General features: G+C 38.5%; 3 protein-coding genes across 3 annotated transcripts; 1 reads left to right on the top strand and 2 right to left on the bottom strand.

Moving 5' to 3' along the window:
- The first annotated feature begins 4,384 nt into the window (after positions 1 to 4,384).
- LOC122298922 lies at positions 4,385 to 6,018 on the top strand. The gene is made up of 3 exons (XM_043108766.1): positions 4,385 to 4,511; positions 4,978 to 5,501; positions 5,617 to 6,018. Exons 1-3 carry the CDS (start codon positions 4,385 to 4,387, stop codon positions 6,016 to 6,018), a joined length of 1,053 nt encoding a protein of 350 aa, XP_042964700.1.
- A 9,063-nt stretch (positions 6,019 to 15,081) lies between these two features.
- Positions 15,082 to 17,118, bottom strand: LOC122298442 (AAA-ATPase ASD, mitochondrial-like). Its single transcript, XM_043108171.1, has 2 exons — positions 16,858 to 17,118; positions 15,082 to 16,815 (listed from the first exon to the last, which is right to left on the bottom strand). The coding sequence occupies exon 2, from the start codon at positions 16,755 to 16,757 to the stop codon at positions 15,318 to 15,320; it is 1,440 nt and encodes a 479-aa protein (XP_042964105.1). The 5' UTR covers positions 16,758 to 16,815; positions 16,858 to 17,118; the 3' UTR covers positions 15,082 to 15,317.
- A 7,815-nt stretch (positions 17,119 to 24,933) lies between these two features.
- LOC122298921 lies at positions 24,934 to 25,617 on the bottom strand. The gene has a single exon (XM_043108765.1). The coding sequence runs from the start codon at positions 25,615 to 25,617 to the stop codon at positions 24,934 to 24,936; it is 684 nt and encodes a 227-aa protein (XP_042964699.1).
- Positions 25,618 to 26,906: the final 1,289 nt, after the last annotated feature.

Here is a 26,906-nt window from a genome sequence, read left to right as displayed (position 1 = left end):
TTATGGCCTCATGTATTCTACACATCACAATGCAGTTAAATACATACTCCACAGTTGTTGTGGCCCCATGTATTCTACACAAACTGAATGTACTCAAGATGAAACGTGACTGGAATACGAAAGGACTGAAGCCTTGACGTAACATAACGTGATTTGAACATAACTTGAAATACATGACCAACTTGAGATAGAAACATTTCGTAACATGGCATAACATATAATAGACAACATATTTAACATGACATATATGATAACATACATACATACACTGTAATTCCTTTACTTAGCATACATACACAGTAGACTGCTAGTAAGTTAAAAGCTAACTTACCTCGATCTCCGCGTTTCTTATAAAACCTTAAGCGCGATTACGAGGAACTGTAATTAGTGATTCTAAAAGTTAGCATTAAATCACTAATAAATTAAAATATGAAAAATATTAACTTAAAGAGTAAAATTTCCATTTTACTCTCTGCATGTAGGAAAATGACCGTTTTACCCATAACTTAAGGATTTTGCATACTAACTCCAGATGTCACCAAAATTTACATACCTTATGTAAATTTTATACTCAATTCAAATATCAATTTAGAAAAATTTAAAACTAATCACAACTATTCAAACTCCATAGGGCCGAAATTCTCATATGCTATTTCCATTGATTTTTGTTTTCTAACTTGTTTTGATCAACCGTTTGATCTATGACTTATAAATATGTGATCTTCAAACCAAACCATCACATGGTTTAAAAAGATGTCCTAAAACATATAGAAGCTTCTAATTCAAGATCACATGGTTAGAAATTAACCAAAACATAAATTTAGCCAAGAACATCCACACTTTGGCTTATCTGAATATCTCTTTGCATAAAATTTCATATCTTTGAAACTAACATCAAATATCTTCAAAATAATAATATAACATGTATATAATATGCTTAGGATCCTCCAATAAAATTATCAAAGTCATTAGAATAGGTTTAGACCACCAAAGAGTTAAACTTTATCAAAACAGAAACTGTTTTTCTTCTTCCAGTTTCTAAGTTTCTAAATCTAAGAAAATCTTTCATCAAAACCTTTAATCATGCAAAAATCCTCAACCAATAGTCATATATACATGTTAACAATACTCCATAAAAATTTCAGACCAATATCTATCCATTAGCTTGGTCAAAAGCTCCAAACTATAACATATTCTCCAGTTTATCTCCCAGAATGATCTTTCTATAGTTTATATAATATTTGACTGACCAAATGATCTTCAAATGGGACAAATAAGATATCCATGTAAACTAGACTAAAAAAGGAACAACTTATATGAAGGAGACTTTATGATAAAACACTTAAAAAAGCTTCGAAATGGGCGTGCAAAAGAACTCCTAAAAGCTGTCTGAGAGAAAGTATTTGATATTCTTTTAAAGGAACGTGTAAATGAAGATAAGTTCGTGGGTGATGGCTGGAGATACTTATGGACGAGATAAGGAAGATGATAAGGCTGGAGTTGAGAGTTGAGTGTAGTTTTCTCCTACCCAAAATATCTATAAAAGATTATCTCATAATATTCTATCCAATAATATCTACAAAAATCAGCTTAAGATATTTTCCAAATGTGGAGTAGACTTGGAAGAGTAAGGTGGCTAAAATCTTTCCATGTGTCCAAATAAAACTTTCTAACTATCTCCAATAATAAAAAACACACTCCTGATACCACAGTGAGTAATAACATTAACTATACGATTAATAGATTCATGAAAACTTATAGGGTCTTCACGAGATTCTTAAAGTCAATAGAAATTTCACCGTTAAATTTCTAACGGGCTGTTACACCTGCTGTCCAACCAATTCACATGAGGGACCCCCACAACATGAAACTACTGAAATTCAAAGGAAAAGGTTCCCGCCTTACTCCTCAGGCCCACTGACACAGGTATGCACTACTGGCCAAGCCTCACCTTTCTACTTACAAGATAGTGATATGTGTGTTGATCTTAGTTCACCAATAGACCCCATTCCTGCTTTCAAGTCAAACAACTCAGACTCTCCACATCAGAACAGTGAACCACGAGATAAATCCAATGGTACTAAAGCAGGCAACAAGTGGAAAAGGAAAGCTAGGGTACAAGCTCCCACTCTAGTTGACATAACCAATTCTCAGCATGTGCATACCCATTCCACTAAGCTCAAAAGACTAGCATCTGGTATTGAAACTAGGTCCAGTAACAGAAACCTTAAGAAGCAAAAAACCACGATAGATCCTGCAATGAGTCCAACACAAGAACCAGAGGTGGTGGCTGTTCAACAGCCCCACCTAGCCAAATGAATTGCATAAGCTGGAATTGCCGGGGGCTTGGGAACCCCCGGACAATTCATGAGCTTCTCCAACAAGTAAAGACAAAGTCCCCACACTTGATTTTTCTAATAGAAACCAAGTGCTCAAGTGAGAAGATGGAAACAACCCGTGTGAAACTGGGTTTTGACAACTGTTTTACAGTGAAGAGTATAGGAAAAAGTGGTGGATTAGCCCTCTTATGGAATTCAAATATAGAGGTGAAAGTGGATACCTATACTAATTGGCACATTTCAATTTATGTTAAACTTCCAAACACTGATAAATCATGCCTTCTAACGGGTTTCTATGGGCACCTTAATACTGCAAAGAGAAATGAAACATGGCAAATCCTAAAAGCTCTAAAACCAGCACCACAAGTTCCATGGATATGTTTTGGAGATTTTAATGAGATAACCAACATAAATGAAAAATATGGTGCAGCCATAAGACCCTACAAACAAATCATGGATTTCAGGCAAACCTTAGAACATTGTGATTTAAGTGACCTGGGTTTTCAGGGGGACATATATACTTGGGCAAACAATAGAGAAGGCAGTCTATTCACCAAGGAAAGACTTGACAGAGTGCTTGGCAATTCATCCTGGATTGATATGTTCGAAGACCATTTTGTTCATCACCTAGCAACTTACTCATCAGACCACAAGCCATTATTCATAACCATGCATAACAAGGTCAGCAGGCTAAGGAAAAAAAGAATTTTTAGATACGAAGCCAAATGGAGTAAAAAAGAAGGATGTGAGGCACTAATCAAGAGATCATGGAAATTCTCAAAGAAACTCCCGATTCTATCGATAATACCCTGCAAAGCTTAAGGAATTGTAAGACAGCCCTGTAACAATAGAGCAAAGATCTGCATAAGATAGACCAGGAACTTCTACAGTCTAAGGTAAACATGCTCAATCACCTCAAAGAACAGAATGAAGGCCAACATTATGCTGAAATTAGAGAACTTCAGAAGGCAGTGGACCAGTTACTAGATGAGGAAAATACAAAATAGAAGCAAAGAGCCAAACAAAATTGGCTCAGGGAAGAAGACAGAAATACCTCATTCTTTCATAAATGTGCCAACCAGAGGAAGAAGCACAATTCTATCATCAAGATCCTAAATGAGACAGATCAGGCGATTACTAGCAAGGAAGGAATTAGCTGCGAGATCCAACACTATTTCCAAAACATGTTTACCTCATCCAACCCCAACAGAATATCAGAATGCCTGAAAACATTACCATGCAAACTCACAGCTGAAATGACAGGAATTCTTGGACAGGCCTTTACAGAAATGGAGGTTAGGGAGGCCATGTTTAGTATGAATCCACTGGGATCCCCTGGACCAGATGGATTTCCAGCAGCCTTTTTCCAAGACCATTGGTCGACAGTGGGGCCAAGAATCACACAAGCAACTCTCTCTACCCTGAATGGAAGCAAATGGACTAATGGGGTTAATGAAATGTGTAGAAACAGTCTCATATTCAATTCTCATCAATGGGGAAGCACAAGACAAATTTTTCCCAAAAAGAGGCCTAAGACAAGGGGAACCTTTATCCCCCTACCTATTCATAATGTGTGCTAAAGCTTTGAGTTGCATGCTGAATCAAGCTGAGAAATCCAAGATCATTACAGGCCTGCCAATCAGAAAAAAAAGCTCTCCATTAACCATTTATTTTTTGTAGACAACAGTATCCTTTTTTGCAAAGCCAACTCCATAGAATGGAGCAATTTATATCACTTGCTGGAAACTTATGAAGCTGCATCTGGCTAAAGGTTTAACAAGGAGAAAACCTCCATATTTTTCAGCTCAAATACCAGAGAGGACACCAAAGATATCATCATCAGCATTGCAGGGATAAGGAGCACAAATGCATATGAAAAGTATCTTGGACTCCCAGCCTTAATTGGAAGGTCCAAGAACCACTCTTTCAAGGGTATAATCGATAAAGTGTAGGCAAAAATTTCCAACTGGAAGAATAAATTCCTCTCCCAAGCTAGCAAAGAGGTACTAATTAAAGCCATCATTTAGGCCATTCCAGCTTATAGCATGGGTATTTTCAAGCTTCCCAAACAGTTAGTTCAAGAACTCAACAAACTGGTAAGGAACTTCTGGTGGGGGCAGCAGAACCAGGATTCAAAAATCCACTGGGTGGGCTGGAACCAGATGAAGAAAGGCAAGTGCAAGGGGGGTCTTGGCCTTAGAGACTTCTCAAATTTCAATCTAGCCCTTTTAGCCAAGCTGGGATGGAAGCTAGTCTCTAATCCTAACTCTCTAGCGGCCCAAGTGCTCAAGGAAAAATACTACCCCAATAATAAATTCCTCACGACAAAAATGGGACAGAACACCTCTTTTATGTGTCAAAGCTTTTTGGCAGCTATGCCTTTATTATTGGAAGGGATGCTACGAAGAATTGGAGATGGAGAAACAACCGAGATATGGAAAGACAAATGGCTCCCTAAACCAACCACTTACAAGCCTTAGGACTCAATTAGATTCATTCATGAGAATACCAAAGTATCATTTCTCATAGATGAATACACATCTCAATGGAAGAGGGACTTGGTTACCTCCATGTTTACCAAGGAAGAGGCTGAGTTAATTATGAAAATCCCTATAAGTCCACTTTCCAAACCCGACAGGCTCTTTTGGAGATGCACCTCATCAGGCCAGTTCACTGTCAAGTCAGCCTACCATCTCTTATGAATTGGAAGACCAAGCTAGGGGACAATCCTCAAACCTCAGAACACATCAAGCTCCATGGACTAGATTATGGAACTTAAATCTCCCCAATGCCACTAAAACATTCCTTTGGAGAGCTTGTCTAAATGCCCTTCCCACTCGAGATAATCTAAAGAAAAGAAAGGTGACAGAAGACTCAGCTTGCCCCATCTGTCTACACCCAACAGAGACCATTGAACACACACTGTGGGATTGCCCTTCAGCAAGGGATGTTTGGGCACTGAGTAATAGGAAATTTCAAAAGGCTAGCACACCTTCTCCTTCATTTGCAGAGAAATTAGAAAGTTTAGAGGTCACAAAGGAGACAAAAGAGTTACTCCTTTTTGCCATTACAACATGGAATCTTTGGAAAAGAAGAAATGAAGCAGTCTTCCAAGGTCACCTCACTCACCCCTCCTCTGTAGTCAATCAATCTCAACAATTGGTAGAAGACCTGCAACAACTTCCTATGACAACAAAACAATTCACAATGGGAGGCTCCTCCTCAACACAAAATCAAAGTTAATTAGGATGCTTCTGTGGACAAAGTCTCATGCAAGGTGGGGGTGGGAGTTATTCTACGTGATTGGAAGAGCAAAGTGCTAGCCACCTTTCGGATGAAACAAGACTTGTTCCCTGACCCTCATATGGCAGAAGCATTTGCAGCCCTCCAAGCAGTCAACTTTTGCAAATCACTTGGTTATCAAGACATAATTCTGGAAGGAGACTCCTTATTGGTGGTAGAAGGCCTAAAATCAAAGTCAGATGATCTCAACTATACAGGCCTGATCACAGCAGACACCAAAGACATTCTCAACACCTTTAACTCATGGTCAACAAGGCACATTGTTAGATCAATCAATGTAGTTGCTCATGCCTTAAGTAAGGATGCTTTTAGCATCAGTGGTCGTACCACTACTTTTGTAAACATTTCATCATGTATTCAAACTATGGTTTCATAGATATTAATACAAGCCTACTTTCAAAAAAAAAAAGAAAGAACAAGAAAAATTGAACATGAAAACAATTGAGGAAAAATGGTAGGCTTACAGATGATATAAACACCGTACGACCAAGGAGAAAATCCTCAAGCTCACTGAGAGAGGAGGTTGCGTGCGGAGGAGCCAGGGGCTACGCGGTAGTTGTGGGTGGTTAGTGAGAGAGAGAGAGAGAGAGAGAGAGAGAGAGAGAGAGAGAGAGAGAGAGAGAGAGAGAGAGAGAACACCCACAGAGACATGATGGTGTCATGGGAAGAGAAAACTCACCTTCAGGTAGAGAGGTGGCTGGATGTGACTGGGGGCAGTGCTAAGTGGCGTCGGAGTCGTGGTCTAACTGTGGCAAGGCATGGCTCACGCTTTTGGAGAGCATGTGCTCTGTTTTTAGTGTCTAAAACAGGGTAATAATGTTTTGGACGTGGGCATGGCTGTGCCACTGTTCAAAGCCGTGAGAGAGAGAACACACCGACAGAGAGATGACGGTGTCATGGGAAGAGAAAACTCACCGTCAGGTAGAGAGTTGGCTGGCCGTGACTGGGGGCGGCAACCAAAAACCACTCCAAGTTGAAGGCTGTATTTTTCACCCACCGAAATAGAGCATTTTCTTTCCTAAACCAACCACTCCACGCCACCATCTACCATCACGTTGCCACCACATGCACAAAAAGTGCCGCCACCAATCTGCCGCCCTCGCTCTGTAAGCCATGCCGATACCTTCCATGCACTGCCTCTATGTTTGTGAAAGCTTTATTTTTAATGCAAGTGCACATATATAAGCGGTGGCATATTGCACCATTTCGGTGGAGTCCAAGAAACAAGTCAATGAAGAGAGTTGGATACGATTGATGTTTGGAAGTAGTGACTTTACACTTACACAGATTGACGTTTGGAGTCAGCTTTGATCCCTTTTTTTTTATAATCCCAACTTTTCTGGTCTGAAAATGTTCATTACACCGACGTTTGGGAGTAGTGACTTTACACCGAATGCCACAGAAGAGAGTTGGAATTGCAGTATTGCACCGCTTGACGTTTTCCTTCCACCTTGCATGAACGGTCATGAAATAACCAATTTGTAGATGAACCGACGCAATAAAACCGAATGAACCAAGGAATGCGATTCTTGAATTTCTAGAAAGCAGTTGGACACGTGTAGTTTGAGATTGCAAAAGCTATGGCCCATGTATTTTACATAACCGAAAAACTCGCCTTTAATGACACATCGCTTTTTATATATAGTAATAGATATATATATATTTTTTCATGTATTTTTTAAGTTCAAGTTTGGGCTATACCCCATGGCAAAGTGTACGTCGGCTTGGGCTAAACTAATTTTAATGGGTAGCTTTGATCTCTTCGATGAGTTGGTTTATTTATTTATTTGATTTGATTTTATTTTTAATTTTTCCAGTTCATGTGTTTTGGACTGTGGCCGTAAATCATTTTGGGCACGAGTATTTTAGTTACACTTTTTTTTTTTTTTTCTTAACATTTATATGGTTTGAGCTTAATATTTTTATGTGGAAATTGATGATCTTAGAAAGTGGTGGTATTTTTTAGGTTAAGAGAATTGTAGTTTTCTTTGAGGAGTTAAAATAGACAATTTGAGTATTTTAGGTGCGATTATAAGTTACGTGTTCAAATTGAAGATTCACTTAGATTTTATGAATTTTTGGCTAATGATTGATTTTTGTTCGGTATTGTTGTGGCGAAACTTTAAAAAGTTAAGAAGTTTAAGTAAATGATATTCCTATGTTATACTTTACATAAAATGAAAATGAACTGAGGTTGATTTATGAAATGTGCATTATATATTTTGAAAAGAACTGTGAAAACAACCTTAGTTATTTGTTCGATATTACTCATGAATTATGATAAAAGATAAAACATTTTTGTCATGACTGGTATAGATATGAGCTTGTGTTTAGCATTTTGTTTATGTACTATGCAAAAAGATCGAATATAAAAATTTGTGCATGATTATATAAAAATGTTCTAGATATGTTTTGATTCTGAAGATGATATGATTTTGATCAGTACTCTATTTTAATAAGATATGACTTTTGAAAAACTTTTGGCGTTACTTTCTAATTTTGAGTTTGATTTTGTTTCCATTTTATTCAGTAATGGCCCAACTACGGGTAATAATAGTGGATACAGCCCAACCATTGGTTATAATAGTGGATACGGCCCCACTACGGGTTATAATAGTGGATACAGCACTGCCCTGGGTTATAGTAGTGGTTTCTATTTGAGTGCACATCTTGGTGACAGAGTGATTTATGTTCTGCTTAGTTATCCGCAAATGCACAATCCTACCACGAGGGTTATACATGACCTCTGTTCTAATATGATGATAATGATGATCGTTTATGCCATGCCAAATGATATTTTTGAATGACTATTTTTGAATCTTCGCTCTGATATTTTAATAACATGTTCTGATTATGCATTCTGAAAGTAAAAGTATTTTTGTTCTGCATTCTGAACTCTGTAAATGCTCATGTTTATACACTAGTATATGTTTTTTGCTTACTGAGTTGTTGATAACTCACTCCTAATCTCCACAATATTTTTCAGATGATTTTGAAATAAGTCAGCTAAGGATCAGAATTATGGAGCATGGGTGAGATGATTATTTAAGTACAGTGGATTACTCATAGAAAATATCTGAGGATTGGTGGATTTTATTAAGAGATTTTGTAGTATTATGATGATTTTAAATTTTGGAGTCTATAAATATTTTGATGAAATGTAAGTTTTAAATTTCAAGAAGTAACTCTCCAACCCCTGCGGGACTGGGGCGTTACAAAGCAACTACGTGAGCTTCTTCTCAGTGACCTTGAGGTGGACTTGCGTACCTTAGGCTGGAAGTCTTTTAAGGCCAGCCCTACTACTTGTAATGTTTTCGACTCCTTTGGTCGGGATGTCATGCCGGATACTTTTTCTCCTCCTTATCCAACCTAAAGACTTGATATATATATAAATATATTGTAACCAACAAGTGAACAATTTTCCTAGTAGTTTGCGATATACTTGATCCGTATTGTGAATGTAGTTTGCAATGTACTTGATTGCTTTCGAAGTATTGTGAATGTGCTTTCCTCTTGAAGTATGAAGCAATCTATTTGTCCCCACAACTTCTTTTAAGCAATCCATTTTTTCCTGAGGTTGGTATCATATTGCAAGCTTGCTCCACTTATTTCTTTCTTTTGGTTGTGATGGTGAGAAGAGTGTGGCGAGAGAGTCCCTCCACCATGCAACTCTTGGCTAGTGGTGTAATGGGAGATCACCTTAACCATTTAATCTTAAAGTTAGGTTAGTGGGAGAGTTCCACAACCACATTACCTTGGCGAGAAGAGTGTGGCGGGAGAGTTCCTCGACCATTTGACCTTAATTTTAAGTTAGTGGAAGAGTTTCTCGGCCACGTTACCTTGGTGAGAAGAGTGTATCAAGAGAGTCCCTCAACCACGTAACTATTGGTGAGAGGTGTAATGGGAGATCTCCTCGACCATGTAACCTTAAAGTTAGGTTAGTGAGAGAGTTCATCGACCACATTACCTTGGCAAAAAGGGTGTGGCGGGAGAGTCACCTCGACCATTTTAACTTAAAGTTAGGTTAGTAGAAGAGTTCCTCGACCGTGTTATCTTGAAGAGAAGAGTGTGGCGGGAGAGTCACTCGACCGCACAACTCTTGGTGAGAGGTGTAACGGGAGATCACCTTAACCGTTTAACCTTAAAGTTAGGTTACCGTGAGAGTTTCTCGACTACATCACCTTGGTGAGAAGAGTGTGGTAGGAGAGTCCCTCGACCACACAACTCTTGGCGAGAGGTGTAATGGGAGATCACCTCGACCATTTTACCTTAAAGTTAGGTTAGTGAGAAAGTTCCTTGGCCACATTACTTTGGTGAGAAGAGTGTGATGGGAGAGTCCCTCGACCGCTCAACTATTGGCGAGAGGTGTAACAGAAGTTCACCTCGACCGTTTAAGCTTAAAGTTAGGTTAGTGGGAGAGTTCCTTGACCACATTACCTTGGCGAGAAGAGTGTGGCGGGAGTCCCTCAACCGTGCAACTCTTGGCGAGAGGTGTAATGAGAGATCACCTTGACCGTTTAACCTTAAAGTTAGGTTAGTGGGAGAATTCCTCGACCACAACACCTGAGTGGGGTGCGTGAGCTTTATAAAGTAAACTAAAATTGAGCAACGAGAGGAAAGCGGATGCAGATGTTTATTATTGAATAAGCAAAATAATAGGTTGTAAAAGTTTACATATCTCTCATTTAAATGTAGTATTTTCCTAAGTGCTCTGCATTCTAAGGATGTGATAACTCATGCCCCGTGATGTCCTTGAGGTGGTAAGCTCCCGCTTGGTGACTTGCAACTACCACATATGGCCCTTCCCATCGCTATCCTAATTTCTCTTCTTCTACCATAGTTACTCCAGTTTCTTTCAAGACCAAATCACCCACTTTGAAGGACCACCTTACCGTTTTGTTGAAGTATTGTTTCACCTTCTTTTTAGAAGCTGTTGTTTTGGCTTTTGCATCTGCCCTTGCTTTCTATAGCAGATCTAAGTTTTCTTCCAACCTTGCCTCATTTGCACTTAGGTTGAAATTCTTCCTCCTGTGGCTTGGTAGTCCTACTTCCATTGGTATCATGACTTCACTTCCATGTGCCAACACAAAGGGTGTTTCGCTTGTTGAAGTTTTTGGTGTGGTTCTGTAAGCCCACAAGATCTGTGGGAGTTTGTTTGCCCACAACCCTTTCTTCTCTCCTATCTTATTTTTTAATATCTCGACAATAGTTTTGTTTATTGCCTCAACCTACCCGTTTGCCTATGAGTGTCCAGGAGTATAATATTTCACCTTGATCCCTAGCTCCGCACATCATTGGTGATATTATTAGGAATGAAACTACCCGTCGTTGTATATAATGCACTAGGATATCCCAAACCTACATACTACACCGTTCCCCAAGAACTTTGTTACACTTTGGGATGTTATTGTCGCCATCACCTCTGCCTCTGCCCACTTAGTAAAGTAATCAATAGTAACGATGATAAATTTGGTTTCCCTTTGCTCGAAGGCATAGGACCGACCAGGTCAATTCCTCACTGAGCGAATGGCCATGGAGAGGTTATTGATCTCAATTCCTCGGGAGGTATACTCGAGATTGGTGTATATAACTGGTGTAACAAATTATTACTTGGATAAAGTGCTTATTAAACCCTTCAAATTCCCTCAACACCCCTTCACTTGAAGAGCCACAGTTTCAACTTTTTGCTATTATTGCCATGGACACAATATAATGGTTTCTGAGAAATAAAATTGTGCATGATTCCATCAATCCAAACTTGAGAAAATTTGTTGATGTTGTCCTTAAAGAATTTCAAAGAACATTGTAATGCTTGTGGGCAATAAGCAGTTGAATAACCCTTTGAATTGGAAAGCTATACCAAAGGGCCATTATTTGCTAACTTTTTGATGTAACTGTGAGAAACACATGAAGTACTATTGCAGCAGAATGCAAATTTGAGGTTGGATCTCTAGTTTTTGTTATAACCAACTTCACTATAAGTCAAAATTCAAATCAAGGTGAGGCCACTGCTATGTACACATTAAAGAAGCAAAGGCTCAGCATATTAGAAAAATCACTATTAACATTAGGAAAATACTTTGAGATCACAATCGATGCATGCATTCCATTGCGTAGTGGACGGCTTCCAATTGTCTATATGGAAGCACTCCTCTTTATTTCTATACCACCTTGCCTTCTAGATTTCCACAATGGGAAGGACCCACCCTACCAAGTCTGTAATAATTTTAGCTACTCCATATGTTGTAATTTGCTTCTGTTTTATGCACGACCTTGTTAAAAAGAAGAAGAAGAAGATATGTTCTCTCTCTTCCGTCCCAAGATGATCAGTATTTGTAGATTTACAGGACCCTGCCTATGTGACTGAGCTTGTGAAGACCAGTTTTGGTCGTTCTTGATCCTATTCTATCGAGATTTTAGCTAGGGGAGCATTCTAAACTTTAGAACTCCGAACTTTTGTTCTCTTAAACCTTTATTGGGACTAGTAGACTACTCCTAATAGTAAGGTAATCTCAGATATTCTGTGAATAGTAGTGAAAAAGTAATAATAAAATATTAAATAGTAGTAAATAATAATACAAAATAGTAAAAAGTAGATAAAAATAATGATAAAATAATGAATAGTAATAAAATATTCTCAGAGCACTTTACTATTTAAACTAGCCCTTTGGCAAAAGTTATAAGTTAACAAAAAGAGGTAAATTGATCAAACGTTTTCGTTTGTGTTTTTATTATTTTATTTTACTTAGTCATTGTGTTTAAATTAGTTTTATTTAAATTGCTGTTTTGAAATCATTTTCGTGGGATCAATTTTTAGATCCAAGATGAAAATGTTGAATCTCATTTCTTTCCCTTCATTTTTTTTCCTCCTTTTCTTCTTGTTTCTTTTTCCTTCCTTTTTCCTCCCTTGCCTCCCAGCCTTTGCGCGACCTCTCTCTTTTCCCTCCCGTGCGTCTCTCTCTCACTACCATCAGCGTCATCGTGCGCCACTGCCTAGCCCACGACCTTCTCCACCCTCCGGCGAGCTCAACCAACCTGGCCACCACCCCCACGCGCCACCCTTCTCTCTCCTAGCCGTGTAGAGCCCGAATGGGCTATAAATTTACTGTGCTGCCCAACGGCATAACCACTACCACCACAGCTTCCCCTCCCACCAGCCAACATCCTCCACCAATCTTAGTTACTAACTCGCCGCCGTTTGCTCCCATGAAACCCACGGCCCCACACGGTCTTCTCCACTTTCTGCCGCCGTTGCACCACTACTGGCCACCATCTCTTCACCACTTCACCACTGGCCTTCCAGCAACCTAACCCACCCATCCTCAGCCTCGATCCACCTAGCTTGAAGCCCCTTGAGCTATATTTCTGATTTATGCTTTTTTCCCTTCAACTACCGCCCACGGCCAACCACCACCACCAGTAGCTTCACCATACCTCTAAACTCTTCTCTAGCCATCCCAAATCTTTGTTTGTCCCCGTTCAAAAGTTTAGTTTTTGAGACCCACGACCCTTGTCCATTTAGCACTGTTGCGTGGCTGTGCCACCACTTCTAGCACTTTAGTGATCCTCCAAAAATTATATTTTAGCACTGTAAATATTTCCTAAAAAACCTTTTGAAATTTAAATATATTTTGCATTAACAACTATCTTTGTGAACTGGTTGGTTGTGTTGGACGTTGAGTTTGATGAGTTTGGGGGTCAGTTGGATTGGAGGATGAAGTTGTTTGTGTGATTGGATTATGCTGGGATTTGTTGGTTGTTAGATATTTGTGTCGTGTCATCATATACATCGCATAATTGCATGCATGTTCATGTGTTGGAAATGAAAATTAGGTTTTCATGTGTAAAATGGTTTTTGGGTGCATGTGTATTACAACTCCAAGCTGAAATGTGGCATTATCTCAGTGGAGCTCATCTGGTCACTTAGGAGCACAATCTACTGAGTGACGTCCCTTGGGTTGTCACTGGGTGACAATGGGATTGGACGAGATGGTAACTCTCTCGTGCCGACTCCGTGGCCCATCTGCTGGCGGGGGCTAAAGGATACTTAGCCACGAACGCGCTGGACGCCATACTAGGCATCGCTTGTTACGAAGTCACACGCATGGTCATTACCCATGGTGTGACGGGGAGCCAGAATATGCAGATGGTCCATAGGAGAGATCATGATACATACAGAATAAATGGATAATGGGCAATTTTCTAGAAAAATGGCCAGATTTGATTAAATGATATATGTGGGCCATTTTCTAGGAAAATGATGGATTTTATGTTGGACTATTTTATGGGAAAATGACGGATGTTAATTTAATGGACTTGGTTTTTGAGTTAAATGAGATTTTGGCGTGTGTGGAAAATTATTCATTTTTGGGAAATGATGATTTTTAGATTTCATGCATATGTCATCATATGCATGTATAATTGTTATTGCATGAATGCATTTTCATCTCATGGATTGTTTGAATTATTACTTACATGTTGTATTGTTTCATGGTATCATAGATTTTGATGTAGATGTTGATGTAGAGCCTGAGGATTCGGCTCTGCCGGAGGAGTGATCTGGGGTCACTCTCTCGAGTATTGGGATTTGTTTCCCGCTTTTGAATATTGTATTTTGATTTACTATATTTTCATTGGTTAATTGTAATATTTTTTTAAATGCTTGTATTTAAGTAAAATTATATTTAACAATTCTGGTACTTAGATGACTTAACTAAATTAGCTACTACGTATTTTTGATGTACACTTTCTGTATATATACATACTTAGTATTTATCATTAGAATATATGACCCATATTATCATCGTCTTAACATCACGATTTCTACATTTATGTATATAGGAGTTGGAAGCATCACAATCCACCAGTCTTTGTTTTGGTTTTGGTTGCCATTAACAACCACCAATCAAACCAAAAAGTCGTTGCCACGATACAATTTTCAAAGAGTACTAAAGACATTTGCGATATATTCAAAAAGTGTTAGATATTATAAAAGTATATTTACATATTAACAATCCTTATATTTATTTTATAATAAAATATAATTAATTACAATTTATCATTTTGTGAATTCATTTTTTATTCTAAAAGTTTAAACTAATATAAAAATAAATATTTAATTATTTATATTATATTCTTAACAATTTCTCTAATTTGTCTAGAAAAGGCGCAAGCAGAGATCGAGTTCGTTCTACCGTCGCTCAACTTTGGCTTGAATGAATGAAGCTTAGAGCTCCAAAAGTAGGAAGGTTGTCCGTTAGACCAATTTCTTTTTAATCATGATTAATACTAAAAAGAAAAAAAAAAAACTTTGAAATAGAAATCATCCCAGCTTAATTCAAGATGGAAATTATTTTCAAAATTTTAATCTAATCATTACATTTTTTCTAAATTTCCAAATAAAATGTAAAAATTAATTCAACTTTTACAAATTTAAAAATAATAATAATATTAAAAATTTATATTCTAACAATATTTTAATTTCATAAAACATTTTAATACAACCCATTTCGTCACTATTCACAAACTATATCATTCCTATTATGGTATTACTATCTCGTCTGCAATCAAACGAGGGTTAAGTAACATGAAAGAGGGAGATTAGGACGAGAAAACAATGGCAAGCCAATACAATCATGAATTACAAAATACGGGTGCGGAATTGTTGGCTCCCCACTACTCTTCAACTAACTGTTGGATCTTTCTTGCTTGATCTCCCTCAGCGCCTCTCAATCTCGCTTCTTCTTTTGCCGTTTCAAGAGCATGGATCAAACTCTGCAAACTAAATGTCGCGTCTCCTAAAACCGCATTGGCCATCAAATGATCCGCAACCTCAGCTGGAGTCATATTTGTTTCTTCCAACAGCACACTGATTTTGGGAAACAAGGTATGAGATTCAAGATTAAGATAGTTCTTAGCCAGCACCTTGAACGCGTCAAACCTGCAATACGGCAACTCTACGTGCACATCCATCCGTCCCTTTCGAATCAGAGCTGGATCCAAATTCTCTACGTAATTTGTCGTGAACACAATCAGCCTTTCCCCACCACAAGCTGACCAAATACCGTCAATAAAATTTAGGAGCCCAGAAAGAGTAACCTGACTGGAGGCTCTGGTATCCATTTCGTCCTTTGCTAGCTTTTGCCTCGAAATCGAATCCTTTCCTGCCTCCACTTTCTCATTTTTCTTCCTCCTTTGACCAGTGAGATCAAGGGAACAATCAATGTCCTCAATCACAATAATAGACTTGCTTGAAATTTCAATTAACAAGTTCCTCAGCTCGGTGTTATCCTTCACCGCAGTCAATTCAAGGTCATAAATATCGTAGCCTAGAAGATTGGCCATGGCAGCAATCATGGTAGACTTGCCGGTTCCTGGAGGACCGTAAAGTAGGTACCCTCTCTTCCAAGCCCTCCCAACGCTTGCATAGAAGTCTTCCGCTTTGCTGAATGCGATGAGGTCGTCGATAATTTCTTTCTTCTTCTTTGGATTCATTGCTATTGTCTGAAACGTAGCCGGGTGCTCAAACACCACGGGGCTCCAGTACGGCCCTGCGTTGGTGTAAAGCTTTCGTGATCGGTTTCTCAGCTTAATCGCCTTACCCTCCTTCAGGACGCCATTCAGGTACGGCCCGAGAACGAGATCACGATGTCGTTTATGGAAAGTGAGTTTGTAGTATCTCTTGTCCTCCGATGTTGGGCGAAAAGACAGTGATATTGGTGGACTGGGATTTCTAATTTTCCCAGAAGGCCACCATATTTTAAACCCTTCAAACTCATCAGCAATCTCTTCGCCGTCATCCATGCTAAGACTAAGAGACTGGCTGTTCTGAACTATGTCCGCCTTCAGCCGCTTTGTGTGCATAAAGGACTTAATGGAGCTAAGGTAGTTGTCAATGGCAGAGTAAGCTTCGCTCCGCAATACGAGATGCTCTGCGCTGAACTCGTTGAACCTGATTTCGATGTAAGGGTAAATGAAACTTGGCAATATTTGAGGATAGTCCAAGATGAAGCTTGGCAGCCCATGAAGAAAGGATCGCTGAAACATAGCCCACGCAACCATCAGACTGGTAGTTATGGATGCTAGCTGAGCCAACCTCTCTCGTGCAGATGCCATCGTGATTTCTTTCTTTTGTTTTTCTCTACATGTTAGTCATGAAAGAATGCTTTAAAACCTTTATATAAATCCTTGTGATAGATCATGAATGCTTTAAAACCTTTATATAAATCCTTGTGATAGATCATGACTCTCGTTGGCATTTCTAAGAAACTCGATGGTAATAATATCGTCGTTTCTCCAGAATTGAATTGTGCATGTCTTGTTAGAAACTTTCCCCAGCTTTCTTTCTTTAGTTTTTCTCTACATGTTGGGGCCCATCTTCACACGCGGTGAAGGCGGCAGCAGCGAACTTTCCCCAGCGTCTTACCCTCACCGGCATTCATGATAGATACACAACTTTTTAAAAAGGAAATAAACAATAGAAATGAAGAAACAAAAATCCTAATAACAAAATAATTTTGGAAGACGATCCTTTTACTAATTAAAGATTTAAAAAAAAAAAAAAAAAAAAAAAAAAAGAAACTCCTCTATTACAAATTTGAGCATCTGATAGTTTAAAATTAATGTTCGAGAAAAACTTCAAACCGGTCTGGTGTTTTTTTTCCCACTACACCTTCCAATAAAATTTAGACACTTACTAAGACTCATAAAACTTACAGTAGGTGACATCTTCTTTTTTTTTTGTCCTTTCTTTCTTTCCTCTTCTCTCCTTTCCCCCTGTGAGAGGAACCCATTTCGAACCCCAATTTGGATCTTTCCTTTATTCGCGCCTCTTGGGTCCCATTCCATCCAATCTCTCTGACCTTTTTTTTCTTGAAATTTTTGCTTCTTGTCTCTAACCAGCTCATTGGCCCTATCCCAACTAGAGATGCAAGAGCAAAGCTTGTTAATTCCCCATCCCAATAGTGATGGAAATTTCTCCATTGACACGGTTTCTGTAAAAATCAATCATTTGCAATTCCATGAAGAACAAGCTTGAGGGTTCAATTCCAAAGTTTCTAGCCCAGTTGGGCAATCTACAAACTCTAAACTTCTCAATGAACAAGCTTAGTAGAGACATTTTGAAAGCTCATACTAAGGAATAACTAGTTTATTGGGAAGATCCCATGGACGTTGGTGAAAATCCACAAGCTCTTATTATTAGACTTCTCCGAAAACTCACTAACTGGAGCAATATCAACTGAGCTTTAATTGTGCAAGAAGTTTACATATATTGATTTGAACAAAAACCTTCTTCTGGACCAATAACATCATGGCTTGGAAGTTTGCTTTTGTTGGAGAAGCTGATCGTCTCTTCCAATTTATTTCTTGGGCCTCTTCCTCGATAAGTTTTCAACTGCTCTAAACTATTAGTCTTTATTTGATGACAATTTGCTCGATGGAACTCAGTCTTCTGAAATTGCTAACCTGGAATCACTAACTAACTACAACTTCAATGGGAACTCGATATAGGGAGACTTTCGAAGGAGAGAGAGTATTTTAGTGAGAGAGAGAGAGAGAGAGTGAGCGGAGGGAGAAAGGGAGCTCGAGTCTGCTCGACGAGGGGTGGGGAAGGTGAGAGAGAGAGAGAGGAGGAGAACAGAGATCAAGCTCGGGGGTTGAGAAAAAATCAACGAAGTTTCTCTACATGTAATTGTATTTTAATTTTGATAGAATCGCTACGTGTCTTCTAGTTAATGGTGGATGTAAACAAATGAAACTCACCTGTCTGGCTCCTATTGACTCTCTTAATGTTCAAAGCAAAGCAAAATATATACAAACTATCATCCAATTTTATTTAAAGGAAATCATCATTATTCATTTATTAGAGAAACCTACATCTATGATCGGATAGATGCAAGGATATCCTCACATAACCATTACATCACAAACTAATTAGTGCATTTGGAACTCCACCAATACACTATTTCCATTTGTGATTGGTCTGATCTTCATTATCATTGATATTCTATACAGATAAACATCTAAGAGACAGCATATGCCTAAACAGATACTCAATCTCACCTTTTATAAAAAGAGATAACTCAACCTCTCCATACAAATGTCTAAAAGACAAACTAATTTTTTTTTAATTTTTTACTAAATAATAAGGAAAAAAATAAAGAAAACAGTAAGATAGATGCAAAAAAAGATAGATTATAGTTTGTACCAACTTTGGTAGACTTCAGAATTTATGATGGCGTGTGAAGGCAACATGCTTGTCTCTTTTTAACTACAAAAGTCAAATATGAAAGATCTGATGATGCAATTCTAGTGATCTAGCGCATGTGGAGAGAAAGGGGAGACACGTGAGGACCAAGCATAGTTGTGAGAGGCACATGAGGACCACCCATAGTGATTTTTGCAAACCTACCACTATACTTTGAATAATTTGCGACTTAGAAGTCTTCTTGTTCTGCATGTGTCTCTCGCTGCCGAAAAACTTAATATTTGTCTTTTTTGGCATTGAAGGAAACAAATAAACTAAGAAAAAAGCACTACCTTAGTAGACAAAGTGGATATATAGATGGAGAAATGAAGGAAGAAGAAAGAGAAAGAGGAGCCTCCTCCTTCACTGACGAAAATCAGATCTGGAGGCTTTTTAAGAGAGAGAGAGAGAGAGAGAGAGAGAGAGAGAGATTGCCTTTTAACTACTATTCAATTTGGAATAGGGCAAAATTAGCCCGAACATAATTTGAGTAATAACCCCCTAAACTCCAAAATGTTAAAATATTCTAATTCTATACCTTCGTATATAAATCCACCATGGAAAAACTCAAAAAAGTGGAAAACTTAAATAAAAAATGAAAAAGTATTTAAAAAGATTAAAAAAACTGTAAAAAAAGCACGTGAACATTAAAAGATAAATTATTTACAAGAAATGATTTTTTTTTAATATAAACTTTAAAAATAATGAAAAATAAACAATTAAAAAAGTTTACTTTGACAACTTTTTATTTCGTTCATAAGTTTTTAGAAGTATTTTATAATTTATTTCTTATAAATGACTTTTAATAAGATTAATTTTTAGCAATATAACATGAGTACATTGCTTCTTTTTTTTTTTAAAGAATTTTATGGATTTTTTTTTTTTTTTAATCTTGTTTGCTTTCTCATAGGGAGTTGATCGCCTAGCTGCCGACTTGATTGAAGACCGTTTGCAATTAGAGGAGGAGAACCAGTCCATATTGTCCTTCATTGGTCAATCCCACAGTGCTGTTTGCTTGCTCATGCCAAGAAAGATTGAATAGCCTGCAATTTGGTTCAAATCAAGGCTTGTTCCTACACATTTGAGGGCAATTTGGGGCATTTGAGGGTATATACCAAACTTGACTCGCTTTGAGGGGAGTTGGCGAGCTCTTTAGCGAAACTAATTGTTATCGCCAAGAAGCAGAGGCGGTAGGGACGGATCGAGACAAGCTCGCCACTTGCCTAAGTTAGGCAGAAGGAGATGTGAAGGAGCGAGATGACTTGGTCGTTCGTCTTGATCAACCGAAGGAAGAAATCGAAGAACTAAAAAAAAAAACAAGCCTGACTATGCTTCCCGCCAAGTTACCCTCGAAGTTGGGCTCTAAGAGGCTAACATGAAGCTGAGTGTGGCGGAGGGCTAGAAAGTCAATGCTGAGAAGGAATTGGCCGAGGTGAAAATAGCACTCAAGGACAACAATCACCATTTCTTGCAATGAAGTTTTCTAGGATTCACCTTTTGACATCAGTTTTAGGTATGTAACTAATTTCGTATTTCTCAGTTCAATGGACCACTAGACTAGTTGCCTTGAGGTGTCGAGCTTCTGTAGTATCTTCTATAGAGGCAATGCGGTAATGACCTTCATCGGATGGGTTTGAAAATAAGGTCGTAATCACCTTGCCGCTATTGCTATGGTGAAAGCGATTAGTAAGGCTGAGCACCAACAAATCGGAGTCAGTATCTGGGTCCTCCGACTCTGACTCAGACTTTGTCGGAGGCCGAATCCGACTTCCGACTCTGGCTCCGAAGGCTATATACTCCGCTCCAGCTCCGACTCCGACTTGTTGGAGCGGAGTCGGGATAGAGTCGGTGAGACTGTGGGAGGGCAGTGGGCACTGTGCGATGACCCAGATCTGCGACGGCGTGGGGACTCGGTCAAGTTGGGAACTGGGTCTGTGATCATAGATATATCTAGCTAGGGGTGAGGACTCGGGGCGACGGCCAATGGGGACTGCCGAGTGCCGACTGGGGCACCTAAAAAAAGAGCTTCAAAAAAACTAAAAAACAAATCAACAACCAAAATCATAACAGATAAAAGAGAAATCAAAACAACTAAAACAGATAATATGATCAAAAATAATATCGTGGCGCCGGAGAACGAAGAGAATAAGTGCGGCTGGAGAACGATTTCAAACCCATATCCATGATTCCCGTTAGAGAGAGAGAGAGATGAGATACCAGAGAGTCGAATATGGGGCTGCGCCGTTTCGTGGGGCTGGGGCTGCACCGTTTCATGGGGGCTGAGGGAGTGCCGCACTGCCGAATGGCCAGAGAGAGAGTGACTGAAGTAAACCCTAAATCAAAGAGGGACCAGACAATGTCGGGTGGTGGACCATGGGGGGGGGGGGGGGGGGGGAATAAAAATTAAACATGTCTTCACTTCATTGAAGTAAACGGTGCCGTTTACCTCCAAAACGGCACCATTTTAGTATATTTAACTCTGTTTTTGTGACCAAAACAGAGTCCAACGATGCCGTTTGGGCTCTGTTTTGGTATTTTCAGCCATTTTTTTTTTTTTTGTAAACCCTAAATCAAATATTAATTTTGTTTTAATACTATATATATTAACTATACTATTATATATAATATAACTATATATTATATAAGTATAAATATATATAGTCTGATGACTCTAATACTATACAGTATATATATATAGTTATATAGTATATTATATATATAAACTATACTATATATATAATATTATAATATATAAAATAAAATAAGATATTTGATATTAAAATAAGGTATTGTAACTTATATAGTATTTAGTAACTTATAGTAAATTAGTAATGTAAATTAACTATATAAGGTATAATTATATAAAATATGTAAATATATATGATTAATGTATAAAAAATAAATAGTATAGTAACTATATATTATATAAGCCCTTAATATATATATATATATATAGTATATATATAATCTATAATTATATATAATATAACTATATAGTCTATATTAACTTATAGTAAATTAGTAATGTAAAATATAAAATAAGCTATAGTAACTTATATATATATATATATATATTTTATAAGAAACATAGCACTTTGTTCATTAAACAGTAAAATTACATCATAGCTTCAGACCAAATAATTTGAAAGATACATTCAGGAAAAGAATCCCACCAAACTATCAAATCTTCTAGATGCTTAGCATATCTTGCTAAGTTGTGAGCTGCCTCATTTGCCATACGCCCCTTATATTGAATTGAACATCTTGGTATTCTCTTCATCAACTCTTTCACTTCATGAACTACATTACCCCACGCTGACCTTGACTCCAAACTATTGTTTAATTCTTCTACCAACATTAAAGAGTCACTTTCAATAAGCAAATCTGAAATGCCCATTGGAATGCATAGTTGTAAACCTCTCAATATTGCTAGCAACTCCACCTCCATGGGATCTGTCACCCCATTTTCCCTCTTGCTTGCTGAAAATAGGACCACTCATCTATCATTCCTCAACAGCATTCCTACCCCAGCTCGATCTTGATCTTCAAAAATAGTTCCATCCACATTAAGCTTCAAAGCACCTGAAGATGGAGGCTGCCAACAAGAGTATTTAACCTTCCTCGGATGCCTCACATCTCTAACCTCTTTATATTCTGCTGCAATAGATAAAGCTTTATCAATAGCCATATCAGGTTGTATAGTTATTTGTTCAAAAATCTGCTGGTTTCTCTTATACCACATGCCCCATGCTATAAGGAAAAATTTTTCAAGATCACCAATCCTTCCCTTTTCCATGACCTCCATTGCAATCAGTATGACCTCCTTCTGCACATCAATATTTAATAAACCTGGAAAGTGTTTATGCCATGACTAAATTATCATTGGACAATAACATAATGCATGCCCTACATCTTCCTCATTATTACACCACACACACTGATCTTCATTAATAACAAACCTCCCCTTAAGATTGGCACAGGTTGGGAGACCATTCTTGCAAGCTCTCCAAGCAAAGATCTTTATTTTGTTGGGCAGCTTCAGCTTCCATAACTTTGTCCAGAACCTAGTATAATCATTAGCATTTGAACACTCCCCTTCTTGTCTGTTTATGTTTTGAAAATAGTCATATGCACTCTTTACACTAAACACTCCATTCTTCTCATTGTCCCATATAATGCAATCAGACCTTGCATCATTACTGATCAAGATTTTCAACACAGATTCTGCTGCAGCAGGTGGTAATAGCCTTCTAACCTTTTCTATATCCCACCATCTTGTATTTTCATAAATAAGGTCTTCACCCATAAGTGTTTCATCAAGATTTTCTTGTGTCGAATGTTGCAACACTCTATATCCAGGTATCCAATAATCCTTCCAAACCTTTATTGACTTACCATCCCCAACTCTCCATCTGCAGCCCCTCAGCATATCATCTTTTTATTTCCATATACCCCTCCAAACGTATGAAGGGTTAGAACCCAGCCTTGAGTTATTAAAATGTGAGGAGGGGAAATATCTTGCTTTAAATAACTTATGCAGTAGTGTATCCTCCTCTGTCATGATCCTCCATGCTTGTTTTGCAAGAAGAGCTTGGTTAAAGATTTTCATGTCTTTAAAATCCAGCCATCCTAACACCTTGGTCTTGCACATTTTCTTCCATCCTACCCATCTAATTTTCTGTTCCTCCTGCTTCTGACCCCACCAAAAATTTGCCATTAATTGTTCCAACTCACTACAAAGAGTAGCTGGTAACTTAAAACAACTCATGGTATAGGTAGGAATAGCCATTACAACAGCCTTTAACAACACTTCCTTGCCTCCTTGGGATAATAACTTCTCTTTCCACCCTTTCAGTTTATGCCAAACCTTATGTTTAAGATCAGAGAAAGCTTGCTTCTTCCCTCTTCCAACTATAGGTGGTAAACCAAGGTATTTGTCATATTGTTGAAAATGTTGAGCTCCCCATAAGTCCATGATCTCCTGCTGGGTAACTTGATTCACATTCTTGCTAAAAATCATTGAGGTCTTTTCTGTGTTGACTTTCTGACCAGATGCCCTTTCATAAATGCCAAGTAGATGCTGTATATTCAAACAAGTCTGGACATTTGCCCTGCAAAACAGCAAACAGTCATCTGCAAACATAATATGGTTCAACTGGGGAGCACCATAATAGATCCTCAAGCCTTCAATCTGTTTTGATGTTTCTGCCTGCTTCAGAAGAGAGATTAATCCCTCTGTACATAAAAGGAACATGTAAGGAGACAATGGGTCCCCTTGCCTAATCCCTCAAGTTGGGAACAAAGGGCCTTTGGTTCTCCATTCACCAATATGGAAAAAGATACTGATTTAACATACCCCATAACCAACTTAATCCACTTCTCATGAAACCCCATTCTCTTCATTATAATTTCTAAGAAACTCCATTCCACCCTATCATAAGCTTTACTCATATCAAACTTTAATGACATAAAACCTTTCCTTCCACTTTTTTTTTTTTGTCTCATAAAATGCACCAACTCATAAGCAACAAGAATGTTATCTGTTATCAATCGACCAGGGACAAAAGCAGATTGTGACTTGGAAATAACAGTTGGAAGGATCTCTTTAAGCCTATTAGCTAAAACCTTGGAGATCAATTTATAAAGGACATTACATAAGCTAATAGGTCTGTAATCTGTAATCCTCTCAGCCTGTTTTTTCTTTGGAATCAAGGTAATATATGTATGATTTAACTCATCAGGAAACTGACCTTTATTGAGAGCTTGCAGAACTGCTTTAGTAATATCCTTGCCAATAACAGACCAGTATTTTTGGTAAAAGAGAGGCGCCATCCCATCAGGACCAGGAGCTTTATTAGGATCCATTTGGTGTAGAGCCGTAACCACTTCCTCTTCTCTGAATTCCTTCACTAAATTCTCATTCATCTCAGCATTGACCTTGCCCCTTATGCTATCTAAAAATTCCATCTGTCCTTCCTCAGCAGAGGATTTAAACAAAGTACTAAAGTACTCAAGAATCAAATTATCCCTCTCCTCATTAAATTTTCAAACTCCATTCTCCCCCCTTAGTCCCTCTATCCAGTTTTTCTTCCTCCTTTGAGTAGCCTTATTGTGAAAAAACCTGGTATTTGAATCCCCTTCTTTTAGCCATAAGGATTTCGATCTTTGTCTCCACATGATTTCCTCTCTTTCCATCCAAACTTGCATGTCTGCTCGTGCCTTGCTATGTTCATCTCTTCTTTGAAAACAGGGATCAGTAGACTGCAACCACTTCAATTTGGATCTAGCTTTCTCTAAACCTTGCCTCACATGCCCAAACTTAGACTTGTTCCAGGAAGTAAGCTTTTCTCCACAGCCTTTGATCTTTCTCATCACTGCACTGCAGCCATCAGCAGCTTGTTCCTCATACCAGACATTCTCTATAATAGTCTTACAATTAGGTGAATCCACCCACATTGCCTCAAACCTATAAGGTCTCTTACTTCTTCCTTGTACCTGTACCTCATTAGTTCTAAGAATAATAGGCAAGTGATCTGAGTATGCAGCAACTCCATGTTGGACTCGAGCCATAGGATAATACAATCCCCATCTATGATTAGAGAGGACTCTATCCAACCCCTCACTAATACTACAGGCTGGTTCTCTTTTATTACACCAAGTGAAAGGAGGGCCAAAATAACCAAGGTCTCGTAGTTCACAATCATCCAAAACATCCCTAAAATCCTTCATCTATCTTTCCACCCTCTGTACCCTCCAGACTTCTCATGACATCCCAATATTTCATTGAAATCCCCCAACACGACCCATGCTTGAGAAGAAAGCACATTCAAAGCTCTGATTAAAGCCCATGTTTCATGCCTTTTTGAAGCCTCGGGATTACCATAGATACCAGTGAAGTACCATTTTGCATTTGTTGAAACTTCATCCTTAACCCTTGCATGAATATGTGATATTGAATAACTTTGAACTATAATATCCACATCCTTCTTCCACAATAAAGCAATACCACCTCTCCTCCCATCACTGCTCACAGCCAAGCAATTTTCATAACCCAATCTGTACTTCAATCTCTCCATTTCCTTTGCATGTAGTCTTGTTTCTTGCAAAAACAAAACCTCAGGAACTTCTCTTCTAACCAAGTCAAGAAGAGCTCTGAATCCACGTGGGTTCCCAAGCCCACGTGAATTCCAACTGATTAGAATCATTGGTTCCGGCGGGCTGTGTAACAGCCACTGCCAATTCATGTTGTGAAGTAACATATGCCTCTCCCACCTTCTCTTTACCCTTAAGCTTCTGTTTTTTCATAAGACCTTCCTTCAGACTACCCCTACTGCCTCTCTTCCTACTTGGTAACTCAACAGTAGGTGTAAAAGAATTACCTTGTACACGAGCACGTTTTTTCCATGATCTAGTATTGTGTATACCTGGCAAAACAGTTCCAGATGGAACATGAGACAGAACTGGATCATGAATAAAAGGCCCATTTGGTGTACCTAGATCATGCATGACTGGTCCAGATGAAATTAAAGGCCCAGTTGCAATATCATCAGTAACCAAAATAGGCTCTCCAGATGCTCCCCCCATAGCCATTACACCAGTTTGCATATCTTCATTAGCCTCAACCCTTTTATCCGTTACTCTAGCTTGACTTGCGCCACCTTCAGTGTTTACCGTATTTCTGCTATTAACTCCATCATTAATGCCCTCTTGAATGTCACCTACACCAGTGCTCTTGCCGTTACCATGAGTTGAGCTGCCTACATCCGCCATGCTACCACCCTCAGCCACCTCTTTTTCTGGTCTACTGGATCTCCCCCATAGCCCCCCACGTATTCTTCTACCATCTGCCCCTGCATGCAACCATGTTCCAAACTGAGCAGGAACATTCTCTTCTTGTTTCACCATTCCACAAACACCATCCTCATGCAAGATTCTCCCACAGTCAAAACAGAACGAGGCAATTTCTCATACTGGATTGGAATCCAATATTTCATACCATTTAGCATTGTAGTTCTTCC

This window comes from Carya illinoinensis, chromosome 16, assembly GCF_018687715.1.
Source record: "Carya illinoinensis cultivar Pawnee chromosome 16, C.illinoinensisPawnee_v1, whole genome shotgun sequence".
In the NCBI taxonomy this organism is placed as follows: Eukaryota; Viridiplantae; Streptophyta; class Magnoliopsida; order Fagales; family Juglandaceae; genus Carya; species Carya illinoinensis.
This window is presented reverse-complemented; position numbering and strand designations above follow the sequence as displayed.

What these genes read in the sequence shown, in the direction of transcription:
- LOC122298922 (XM_043108766.1), top strand. Translation starts at nt 4,385, where the DNA reads ATGGGTATTTTCAAGCTTCCCAAACAGTTAGTTCAAGAACTCAACAAA. An exon ending in CTGGAACCAGATGAAGAAAG is followed by an intron (nt 4,512 to 4,977) that starts GCAAGTGCAAGG and finishes CAAACCCGACAG; the next exon opens with GCTCTTTTGGAGATGCACCT. An exon ending in TCAATCAATCTCAACAATTG is followed by an intron (nt 5,502 to 5,616) that starts GTAGAAGACCTG and finishes GTCTCATGCAAG; the next exon opens with GTGGGGGTGGGAGTTATTCT.
- LOC122298442 (XM_043108171.1), bottom strand. Translation starts at nt 16,757, where the DNA reads ATGGCATCTGCACGAGAGAGGTTGGCTCAGCTAGCATCCATAACTACC.
- LOC122298921 (XM_043108765.1), bottom strand. Translation starts at nt 25,617, where the DNA reads ATGAAGGATTTTAGGGATGTTTTGGATGATTGTGAACTACGAGACCTT.